This window comes from Zerene cesonia, unplaced genomic scaffold, assembly GCF_012273895.1.
Source record: "Zerene cesonia ecotype Mississippi unplaced genomic scaffold, Zerene_cesonia_1.1 Zces_u004, whole genome shotgun sequence".
Classification (NCBI taxonomy): domain Eukaryota; kingdom Metazoa; phylum Arthropoda; class Insecta; order Lepidoptera; family Pieridae; genus Zerene; species Zerene cesonia.
The window spans coordinates 2,487,471-2,499,764 of NW_024045134.1; the positions used below are offsets into that span (position 1 = coordinate 2,487,471).

Consider the following 12,294-nt stretch of genomic DNA (forward strand, 5'->3'; position numbering starts at 1 on the left):
ACAGGGCCACAGGGCGGTGCACTCACGTCATAGCGGCTGTTCTTGTTCCGGTCCAGGTCGTAGGCGACGCGCGACGCGTCCTCCGGCGTCTCGCAGACGAGCGCGTTGTTGGTGACGAACAGCACGGCGCGGTGGATCGCCGCCGGCTCGAAGCGCAGCACGTCGAACAGCAGCTTCACGTTCTTCGGCTCTTTTATGTCGCTGCGGTTACGGAGATTTTAAATCATTTCTGTATATAAAAAATAGAAACAGACCTAGAACAGAGCCTTGTGGATATGTGTTATTGCCTTCTTATGGTTTTTTTTTTAGAATTAGGGTAATTTAAAAAAAAAGGTGCTAACAGTTCTTGAGCATTCGAGTGAAATTCTTGATTCGATAAAAAAACAGGTTTTCTTTAAAAGGTTTTGTGTTCGACACGGTCGAAAGCTTTAAAAGATCACAAAAAATATCTTTTTTGTGCTGTTGACTTTCTAATCTCTATATAGTTTAATATTTAAACTGCTAACTATTCATTATTCTTTTATTCTTGTAAGTGATTTGAATATTCTATTTTAATTGTATGATTTTGTTTTCTATTTTATGCAGTCAAAAAAAGATTTCTTTTTTTATTTGGATATAACAAGCAAACGCTCACCGCAGCCGCTCCCTCAGCGGTTTCGCCTGTATATAGTCCAGGGGCAGGAACGTCTCCGGCTCCAGCATCCTCTCTTTCAGCACCTGGATGCAGCGCCTGGCCGTTTTCTCGGTGTCCACCACGATAGCCTCCATGTACTTGCCGAGGACTTTCGTGATGGCCACGTTGTAACGCTTGTGGGTCGGCTGACACATGTTTATCATGCGGTCGTACTGAAATATTATTGTTTATAACGTCATTGAAACTGAACTTATAGTTTGCACAAGATAATAAGAATGGACATTAGAAGAGTTTATATGAGAAACGATAGTATGGTCATAAATTGAAGTGAATTATATAAATACTTTTTTATAAAAAAAATCAATCATTCTATTTCATTATAATAAGAATTTTTAGACCACATTCCAGTCAAATGCTTTAGTACACATCGCGTATTATTGAAGTTTTTAGTCTGGTCAGTTTTTACTATTATCTCTCATTAAGGTCAGTAGCGCCGAGTATCCAGCAGCAGCAGCAGCACCCACCACGCCGGGTATCTCCCGCTTGAAGCTCTCGACGATCTCCTGCTTCTTGCGGCGGCGCGCCTCCTCGTGCTTGTCGACGCGCGCGTCGCCGAGCTGCGCCGCCACCTCCTCCAGCGCCGCCTGCAGCGCCGCCGCCTTGCCGCGGCACGAGCCCACGTCCGCCTGCGCACGCGCACAACCACGTTACATACGTCTATTTACGTAACCAGAGGAAGGGGAGGGGGGGAGGAGTCCACATCCGCCGGCAAAATGAAAGGGGGAAAGAACAAAATACACATTTACCTACGCAAGTGTTGCGTGTGTGACAATATACACATCTGACCTCATTAGACATGCATGCATCGGCCAATATAAATTAAAAAAAAACAATTAATTGTCAGAACTGGACTGAAATTGAAATGGGACCGAATGGGAAGAACCCTCCTTGTTTTAAGGTTGAAAACGAATCAAAATATTTAAAAGATAAATATTCATATGATAAAACATGTCAATCGTCCAAAAAATTTCGAGTCTCCCATTGTTTATGACAGCATGGAAAATCTTTAATCTTTAAAACAATTATATTTCGAAACTGACAAAATACAATATAATACAACCTGCAGCTCGGCGCGCAGCCGGCGCTGCTCCTCGAGCGCTTGCTCGGAGCTCTTGATGTGTTCATTTAATTTCTCCACTCGTTTCATAGCCTCGTTCCGCTCGTGGCCCTGCTCGAGAAAATTAACTATTAATTATTCTGAAATAACATGGTCAATAGACAGGTTTTAAACATTTTTTCTATTCTTTCAAAATTTCTCATTTATAAAGCATTTCAATGCTATAAAACTAAAAATTAAAGGTTTTAAACATTTTCATTTGAAGCTTTGAGAGCATCTCTGTGATATTTTTCCATCGTATCCTAAAACATATCTTTTTTTCTTTTAAACTGCACTGCATCTACACTGCAAGGTGTTATAAAACATGTTTTTAGTCCATGTAGTCTCCTCGAGAGCTTAGTCTAAACACTTAGAGTACCTAAACTCTTTTTGCTCCACTTTATGTCTCCTTTTTCATTTTTATTTATTTCATTATGTTCCGTGTATTAATTGTTTTTATTTTTTTTTCTCGTTGTCATAATTGTATTGTTTTGTTGTGGGGCCAAACAAATATCTCTTTCTTTCTTTCTTTCTTTCTAAACTCTATGATACCTTCTGGCGGTGCTTGTTCTCGAACTCCCCCTTCCGCCGCAGCTCGTTGTCGAGCCGGTCCTGGTCCGCCTTCTGCTCGCGGTTCACCGAATCCAGCTCCTGCAGGTACCTCGCCGCTTGGCGGGTCGCCTCCATTTTGAGCTCTTCGTATTCGCGGATCTGGGTCGGAAAGAAATTTGAACATCTATTTAACACGCTTTAAAAATATTTCGGATGAAAATAAACAGCCGCTTGAGTATTTTAATGAGCGCCCCTTGCGGATATTGGTTAAAGTTGAGCGTAAATACAGAGGAACCTGTGTGGATAACACGTGGGACACTCTCTACAGTGTGGATAACACGTAAAATATACTTTAGGCGTGTAAAACTTAAATGATATCAATGGATGAGTATATAATTGTCTACCTGAGCCTCCTCGAGATGCACATCAGCTCGAGTGGCGCTGGTGCCGAGTTGCGACTGCTCCCAGCTCGCTTTCTGTTCCTCTATCTCCCGTAACTCACCCTCCAGTTTGCTGGAATGTTATAATAATTAAAGTGCTCTAGCGTCGCATAGAAAAGAGCAAGGCGTCAGTCAAAGGAGTCAATCCGTTTGAATTAACTTCTTCGATTTTGGATTGATATTAATACTGCTACTACTTCCCCCCACTCCAAAAAGAAGGGGGGCCTTATTAGTTTAATATATCAGTTTGTGTATCCGTCAAACTGAAACTCAAAAACCTTTTAATTCATATAAACATTCAAAAGTATCTATGAGTAATTTTTTCAAACATCCACTGATATCTGTGGCATTGTAGCTCCCAAACGGATGGACCGATTTCCGAGAAGTTTTGTCAAGTGTCTGCACGTCTCCCCATACCGTATGTCCGCCTGGTGCGCCTCGTGCGCCTTGCGCGCCTGCTCGAGGGTTTTCACCGCGCTCTCCAGTTTCTTCTGCGTGTGCGACACTCGCTCCTTCGCCTTTATGAACGTCGGACGCTTCTTTGACACTTCCGCTTCCTGGGAAAAGTTATTGTATATTTTAGTTATATTATTTTTATAGAGAAATATCCAAAAATTGTGTCCTATCCTATCTAATAAACCTATCATTTACAAACAGATCGATTCGTCCAGTAAATATTTATGAGGCAACAAACACAAAAACAACAGTCAAATTGATAGCCTCCTTCTTTTTTAAGTCGGTTGAAGAGGTAAAGTGTTTCAGTCTGGGCACAGACATTTGATCACCTACTTGTCAGTGAAGAAAATCGATCAGTGACACAGATATAAATTGGAACTTTCCCATACCCCACAGTGGAACATGGGACTTAAACTTACTGTCCTTTAAACGATTGATACATACCACTTCCCGTATATCCTGCTCTATCTTGGCCAAGTCCCGCTGCGCAGTGCCGGCCGCTTTCTTCTTTTCCTTCAAGGCATCTTCCGCTTTCTGCCGCTTCTTCTCGATCTTGGCCAGCTCCGTCTGCTTGTACTGCAGGTCCTCTTCGCAGGACTGGATCTCTTTCTCGTTGTGGTACAGGTGGAAGAGCTGGAGCTCTATCTTTTGTTGTTGCTGGAGGGGAATTCCAAGTTGTATATTCGGTTGGTGCGAGAATTAGTTGTAAATTGTTTTTTGGACCCTTAATTGATAAGTAACTAGCAAAATAGAGACTTGAATAACATTATACTGCAATTTTTTTTTATAATTTTGGCATATTCAATTTGTCATTGATTTAAAACTCATCTCAAATCAAACTCAAAATCTAAGAACAAAGACCATTACTTACAAAAAAAAGTCTAAGTTGTGTCTCTTAGGCTCATGAAACAGAAAGAGTAGAAGAAATTCGATTGCTGAGGTCAGGTATTGCCACGCCACGGTACAGCGAATGACGTTGGTTTGAATCCCGACTCGTGATCATTTTTTTTATTTTTAAATTGTTTTTAGTAATAGATGTATAGAAAATAATCAACCAACCAGCTCCTCCTTAAGCCTCGTGTACTTCTCCGCTTCCTCCTTCTCGAACTTGGCCTCCTTCCGCTCCGCGGCCACTCCCTTCTTCTTCTGGTAAGAGAACTGCGCCTCTTCGTCCGCGCGGTTCACTTCCGCCCGACACAACTCGTACTGCTCTTTCAGTACTCCGGAGCTATGGAAATGGATGGGAAAATTATATGCAATGCCGTTATTGTGATGAATCATTAAGGTTTGTTTTTATTTTTAAACATACTTTATAAGCTTCGCTGGGTTGTTTGTATGTAAACGGCTCAAATATTTATTCACTCAATTAGTCTTCGTATAGAAGCACTTTTCAACAGGAAATTCTGTGATGTATCTTTAGATACAGAAAAAAAGATATGTATGGTTTTGATCAAAGCATGTTATATTCATTATAGAAAGGAATCATAGCTGGGAAGAAAAATAGTGAAAAAAAAATATATATATTTAATCGACATAAGTACGAAGAAAAGCTAGCTGAAAATAACATAGAGTACTTTAAACAGCTACTGACGTTGCGTAATTCAAATTCATTATCTATCCATCAGAGGCTGCTCTGTGCTACTTCACTCACCCACTTATCTCCTCGAACAAAGCGGTCCTCTCCTTGGGGTTCTTCATGGCGATGCTCTCCACCGCACCTTGGAACACCAGGAAGTTCTTGGCCTTCACGTTGATGCCGAGCTTCTCCAATTCAGCCAGGTACTGACTTATTGATACAGACTGGAATAATAAACTTCATAATCAACATATATTTTAAATATTTTATGTTAACATTACCTAATTTAATAAGATGTTATAAAACATTATCAAAATTGTAAAACAAAAAACTCCACCATATAAAAATGAATAGTTTTTATACCTACATAATTATTTACAGTGAAAACTGTTTCAATAATGACACAAAAGTATCTTAATACTGGACCAATCAAACTGAAATATCAGTCAATGCTGAAAAGTTATCAGTATCAATGGTAACTAAAAATGTCGCAAAACACCAAAAACATACCTGTCCATCGATTTTGTGGTCCGAAGACTGACCAATGACAGATCTCATGAATTGCTTCTCAGTCATATCTTCCAACACAAATGTTGCTGTCACCGATGCACTGAAAATAATATAAGTGCGTTGCAATTTCTGATGTACTTTATTAGATTAATCATTATTGCTATTATAACCACTAGTAGAGAAGTTATTTGTTAATACAGACTTTCACATCTATATATATATAAAAGAAAGTGGTGTTAGGAACACTATTTATAGCTCAAGAACGGATTAACCGATTTGGCTGAAAATTTGTGCAGACGTAGCTTAGAACCGGCGGAGGGACATAGGATATAAAAAACATTTTTATCTTGAAAATCCCACAGGAAGGGGAACATGCGAGTAAAACCCCGGGTTTATCTTTCCTGCGACTATGCGGGCAAAGCCGCGGACAGAAAGCTAGTTTATAATATTAGTAAGATTTAACTATCAATAGTACTGTTAACATTTTGATTGATAATGTTTTACCTTTTCTTTAGATACCTACAAAAAAATTGAATCATATAATAATTACCTTCTAGACACCGGCTTATTGATAGAAGCACCATGAATGAGATCGCTGAGCCGTTTCACACGCAGCAGAGATGTCTTCTCACCCATCACAAAACTTACGGCATCCATGAAGTTTGATTTTCCTAAAATGGAGGAATTGATGAACTAATATACTTATTATACTAATACCTTCCTTAATTAAATGTCTTGTTGTTTAACTGGGATGCACTCCTAAACCACTCATCCAATTTTTAATAAAATTTGCACATCATGTGCAGTTTGATCAACTTAAAATATAGGGTAGTCAATATTAATTGAATTTTGACTAAAGACTACCCAAGCGAAATTGGGGTGTTCAGCTAGTTTATATATGATTGGTATATACATATATGAAAATGTATCCATCTCTTTTTTGGTTTTATTGAATTAAATACTCATAATCCATTTACATCAATCCATTTGAACACCATCTACTCTAATGTTAAATTATAAGAAATCTTATCCAAAGGTTGCCTGGCAGAGATTGTTTATAAGACATAAGGCCGCCTATTTAACCTTATACATGTTTCTTTCATTTCTTGTTTTCTTTCTTCTTCATTTATGTGTGTTCAATAAAGTGTATTGCATCTTTTTTAAAGTGTGTCAACTGTAGAAAATTAATAAAATTTGTTTTTTAAAATAATTGGTGTAGTTTAAAATGTGTTAACATAGGATAGAATTTTGAAATCAAAGATTAAATGTTACCAATACTTTTTATGTCAAAATTTTGTGAATTTTATACAAATTAAGACTGATGTTTAGATGTAGATTAAATTATATATCTAGATTATCTAACGGAATGACTGTACATGAATACAACAGTTTTTTAAGAATATGATTAAGATGTATTAGGGCCACAGAACACTAGTCAAAACTGATTAGCATTTAAATATATTAAAAAACTGAGCCAGTGGATTTGATATTTTTTAACCAGGCATAGGGTCTATGGCTGCACAAACACGCGGCTTATAAGCGCCCAGAGCATAGCAAGTCAACTAGCGAGTATCTATATTAGTAAAACGAACGATTGAGAATGTTTTGAACATGCTAAGCGACTAGAGAGACGCCAAATGCTTTTGCACTGTCCACACAATATTTTTTCAAAATAATACCCCACATTAATTGTTTCTATTTGAACGTTTTATTAGTTGTAAATGAAGTTTTATGATACACAGATTGGGTTATTGGTTATTACATACGCCTAAAGGACATTACCTGATCCATTTGGCCCTACAACAGCAGTAAAAGACTTCAGAGGTCCGATCTGATGATGTCCACGGTAGGACTTGAAGTTTTCCATATCTATGTACTTTAAAAAAGCAGGCATCTTAATTCCTTTTTCTAATATCGCTTTAATTCAAATAAACACAACTTTCAACACAAATTCGCGTCATACATGACGCTCGTACAATAACAATAAAGTTTACACACGAAAAATAATGGCGCAAAAGCGAATGTGTAAACGTCAACTGTCAAATCACTCAAATGACAATTGATAAATCAATGGTGACACAAATATTTTTTGTGTATATTTCAACGGATACAAGGTGATTTGATAAATGTCCTTAAATTAAAACAATTGAAGTTTTAGATAAGAAAGAGTACTAACTACGTTGAAACTACTGAAAATATGACATTAACAATATAACTGGAACATAGCTGTTGTAGACATCGTATAGACAAAGTATAACACAGAAATATTTACCTACACATTGAAATGTTCATCTCGATTGTCTGCCTCTGGTATGAAAAGATTTAGGAAAATCAAAATGTTATCGATACGTATCGTATTTAGTCATTAGTGTTGTTGTTGTCTTTTTGTTGATACATTTTTGGTACTAATAAATAAGGTATAATGTTTAATGAGCAGATTCATTAATGAAAAACCATTGGTTTAATAGTAAAATTTATTTTTATGTACAACCTTAGATTATTTTATATATTAGCTTCCATAAATATGTAATTTTAACAATATAAATACTGCAACAATGCATCTTAATATTAGACAATAATACATTTTAACATATTTTATAGTAAAGTTTATTCTATTGTATATATTTTATATAAAAGTATTTATATTTAATCTATTGAGTTGTATTGAATACAATATTTAAGACTGTTTCATTAACTTTTATAATCTAATATTTATTTGACCCGTAATATATCTAGATATTTACTCACATTTATTTAAAATTATAATAATATAAAAAGGTAAAGTTAGAAATATATTTTTTTGATCGAAGTTCCTTAAATACAATCTTCGGATTAAAAATTCCAATTAACTAAGCGCTCAATCCCCTCTTAGCATCAACACACATTAATTCTTTATCATCGAAGTTACAATAAATACATATCATAAATAAACTAGATTTTATTTTAGTTCACTTTAAACGGATTGATTTTAATTTAAAATCAAATGCACTTATCAAAGATCGAAGACAATGCAATAATTATGTTATGAAATTATCACCAATATTATACAATTTCCTGTGTTCCATTAACACGTGTTTGAATTAGTTTATTTGAACTAAATTTGTTATTCAGTTTTATTCATTCTATAAATTTCTTTCTAACCATCCCAAAATTTTACTCTATTTTTTTACCTAACATATATGACATACACTTAAAAATCTCCCCTAATTACCTATAAACAACATATGGCTGGGTAGATTTGGCGGGAAAACATCATATAAATATGTATATATTCAACACACTACGGTTTTCATTTATTAGTTTATCTATACTAATATTATAAAGCTGAAGAGATTGTTTGTTAGAACTAATTTCAGGAACTACTGCTCCCATTTGAAAAATTCCTTCAGTGTTAGCCCATTTATTGACGAAGGCTATATATGTACCACGGGCGAAGCCGGGGCGGACCGCTAGTAAAGTAGTAAAGTAAAGTAGTAGTAGCTAATATACGCTCTATTTCCACTTTCACTCGGCATTTGCTCAAGTCTATGAACTATTTAACCATAAATTACAATTCATTCTAATCCTTTGCAATACAAACATCCGTCCTTAAAAATGGACTCCACAATTATAGATAGAAACGAGACAAAACAAACAACTTATTCTAAACAAAGAGTCGTTTTTCTACAAACAGTAACACATGTATTACATAGTTCTTTAGGCAAGGTAGGAAGTGATGTTATTAGCTATAATATCATCAGATGAGTCTGGCGTCCGGCGGCGTGTCCTCGTCGCTGTCGTGCTCGAAGCGTATCGTGCGCTGGCGCTCCGCCACGTCGGTTTCGGGCTCGCCGCCGGCCGCTAGTCAGACCTTATCCTCACCACCTGCCGCGCCCGCTGATCTTACGAACTGGAATATTTATGTTCTTTGTTATATACAAGACTCAGTTAACTGGTGTTCATTAATAGCTTTGGCTGTTGATTAAACTGGGCCCTTTAATTTCCTAGTTGAAGCCGTATGAAAAGCCTTGGCTATTAATGAACTGATTTAATAATTTGTAAGACATAGAAACGTGTAAATGATTATGTCATTTCGTATATACATTAATTACTAGTATTTTATATAGCTATATTCCACAAAAAAACAATAGATACATATATAAATAATATAAATAAAAAGCTATGAGAGATAATGGACAAATTGAATGATATAGTAAGTACAACTATTACTTGTACTTAACACAGTAATGCAACGAAGGTGCAATGAAATATGGATATTTACGTTTCAATATAATTTCTGTGTGATAGAAAAATAATTTCAACCGCTCACCGACACAGTAGTATTCGTCGTTGAATTCGCTCTCGGTCTAAACGTCAGCACGCGCCACTTCCTCCTCAGCTGCGCTAGGACCTCCCCATTGCAGAAGCAGTATAGCACGGCCACGCACAACCCTTGCAGTGACGTCATGATCGCCGACACGTACTCGTAGGCCCGCCACCAGCTCGCATCCCTCTCCGGCCTGAACGGCGTCAATAAGTACTGGACTCCAAGCAATGGCGCCAGGAGACAGGTAGCCCGCAAGGCGTGCAGAGCCGTCGCCGATGGCCTGGCTATCCCTGCTCCACCACCGGCGCGTAATTTTGTACACAACACCCTGACAATATTGCAAAGAAATGCTAAGTTTAGGATCACAGTAGCACAGACTAGCACGGCAAGTTCTGGGCGTGGGGCGCCATCGTCTGCCCAGCAGAATGGGTCTTCAGATGCCGTGCGTCTCGCTGCGTGGATGATAGCTGATGGAACAGGCAGTAGCCATCCAGCGGCCAGCAGGACTCGGACTAAGCGTCGCTCCGACACGAAAGCGCTGACTAGTACGGTGTGAAGGTAGAGGCCTTCGCATAACATCCAGGTGTAGTTCGTTAGGAGGGCGTATTGCAGGATCGCGTTGAGGAGTCTGCACCAGACAGGGTTTTCTTTGGGCGTGTCCGCGTTGTTCACCACCATGCCGTACCAAGCCAGCCATAGCGCATTGTTGAGTGCAAACGAAGCGAATAAGTTCATGTGTACTGTAATCCTGGCGCATCTTAAACTCCTGGAACAAATGCGTGCTATATGCTTATGTTGCCTATCTTTTGTTTTTTAATTAGTAAATAAACATTCTGAAAGTTATGGTAACTTCTTGATCAAGGATAAAATTAAACCGGATTAACATCAGTAGCACCTAAGATATCCCATGCAAGTCGCAAAAATAAAAAAATACCTTACTTTTTTATAATGTTAGTATTTCTATAGAGATATATAAGCATTGATCATGTCTGAAATAATCGGTTTGTTTTAGCGATATGAGTTGTCAGAGATATGACTTTATTTTTATAAATCCGTGTCAAATAAACTTGAGTGAATAGTAAATGTTTATCATATAAAACATTGCACACAGAAGTGAGAACTGAATAAATGGTTGTTGTTTAATTTTTTAATGCATTACGTGAATCATTTATCGCATTCCGTTTACCTTGCATTAGATGCGAATTTTGAAAGCATTGTTTACTGTTGTCTGTCTTGTTATTTTCATGATATGACGGTGACATGGAGATAATTTCGAGGTCATTTTTCATTTCAAAATTGAATGCTTCTTTGACTTATGTCAAAAATATATCCAAGTATTAAATTTTTATGCGATAAGCGGGCAACTGATCTGAGGTGGTTCGCCTGATGGTAAGCGATCACCACCTTTCATCAAAATTGTTGCTCGCTATGAAATAAAGAAAATCTTGTTTTAGACTTTTTATACTGTAGTTATTTTATTAAATTGTTGGCACTTACTTGAAATATGAGAGAATCGCCAGAGATACGAGTAGAGCAATCAGAGATATACTATAACCAGTTTCGTAAAGCGCTATCACTTCACCTACATCCTGAAAAAAAATATGACAGTATAAAAGCAGAGTAGTCCATGATAGCCTACTAGCTATAGCCCCGCCCCGCGGTTTCACCCACGTAAGTCCGTATCCCGTAAGAATATCGGGATAAAAAGTTGCCTATATGTTATTCCAGTTGTCTAGCCGTCTACGTACCAAATTTCATTGCAATCGGTTAAGTAGTTTTTGCGTGAAAGAGCAACAAACACACACACATCCTTACAAACTTTCGCATTTATAATATTAGTAGGAAGTAGGATAGTAGGATACTAGGCTACATATGTATCTCTATAGGCTACTAGCACTTAGTATGCTTAGGCGTCTAACGGTGAAAAAATTTTTTAAATTGTTCCAATAGAATAAGATATTAGTACGTTCGAAAACACATAATCTCTTAAGCTTATATAATCAGACAGATGTATAGAAAGAAAGGAATAAGGTGTGATAATAATCAAAACGGGATATTTTATTGCGATGAAAACGAATCCCTTATTAATCGAACATTAAATTTAAATAATTAACTCACTTCTTCAGGTTTGACGCAAGTAGTGTAATTGGACCAGGGTTTCCCTGAGTCAGGGTGCCGCCACCAAGTGCCATCAGCTGTACATTCCTTATAAGCGAGCACTGAAACAAACCATCATGATATGTGTGTAGGTTCCTTGTGTGTGTTAGTGATTCAATATATTTAGAGTCAGGGATATCGTAATTTGCCATTGGAGAAATTTCTGTAGAATTGTGTCTGTCTGTGTTCTGTAGAATTGTGTGAAATCTGTCTTGGAATATGGGTTGTTACTGTAGTGGTAATATTAACTTCTTTAACTCTGATTTCTTACGATTTAAATTGTTTATTTAATATATTATGCGTACCTACTTAAATTTAAATCAACTTGGCTATAACTTTAATGTAAAAGCAACTTCAAAGATGGCGTTGAAAATCAGCAATTATCAAATTCATAACTGCAAACCTTTGTTATGCAAATTTCAACTGTCTTATTCTTATATACTTAGTCTGGCCATAAATACTGTTACACTTAATTATAAAAAAATATTACATTTGAATTTCGAATCT

The 12,294-nt window shown here is 37.0% G+C and overlaps 2 protein-coding genes across 2 annotated transcripts in view; both read right to left on the reverse strand.

Moving 5' to 3' along the window:
* LOC119838741 (structural maintenance of chromosomes protein 1A) overlaps window positions 1-7,360 on the reverse strand; it is a 17,996-nt gene extending 10,636 nt beyond the window's left edge. The window contains exons 1-13 of the mRNA XM_038364834.1: window positions 7,107-7,360; window positions 5,875-5,995; window positions 5,325-5,424; window positions 4,890-5,038; window positions 4,298-4,466; window positions 3,683-3,895; window positions 3,200-3,339; window positions 2,747-2,855; window positions 2,343-2,501; window positions 1,755-1,862; window positions 1,159-1,320; window positions 635-846; window positions 27-201 (exon numbers count right to left, since the gene is read on the reverse strand). Coding sequence (XP_038220762.1) covers window positions 27-201; window positions 635-846; window positions 1,159-1,320; window positions 1,755-1,862; window positions 2,343-2,501; window positions 2,747-2,855; window positions 3,200-3,339; window positions 3,683-3,895; window positions 4,298-4,466; window positions 4,890-5,038; window positions 5,325-5,424; window positions 5,875-5,995; window positions 7,107-7,218 — 1,929 coding nt within the window. The 5' untranslated portion in view covers window positions 7,219-7,360. The remainder of the gene's footprint in view (window positions 1-26; window positions 202-634; window positions 847-1,158; window positions 1,321-1,754; window positions 1,863-2,342; window positions 2,502-2,746; window positions 2,856-3,199; window positions 3,340-3,682; window positions 3,896-4,297; window positions 4,467-4,889; window positions 5,039-5,324; window positions 5,425-5,874; window positions 5,996-7,106) is intronic.
* A 1,539-nt stretch (window positions 7,361-8,899) lies between these two features.
* The window catches only part of LOC119838674 (calcitonin gene-related peptide type 1 receptor-like), a 19,457-nt gene continuing 16,062 nt past the window's right edge, over window positions 8,900-12,294 (reverse strand). The window contains exons 4-7 of the mRNA XM_038364743.1: window positions 11,749-11,849; window positions 11,128-11,219; window positions 9,634-10,396; window positions 8,900-9,213 (exon numbers count right to left, since the gene is read on the reverse strand). Of these exons, the coding sequence (XP_038220671.1) occupies window positions 9,169-9,213; window positions 9,634-10,396; window positions 11,128-11,219; window positions 11,749-11,849 (1,001 nt within the window). The 3' untranslated portion in view covers window positions 8,900-9,168. The remainder of the gene's footprint in view (window positions 9,214-9,633; window positions 10,397-11,127; window positions 11,220-11,748; window positions 11,850-12,294) is intronic.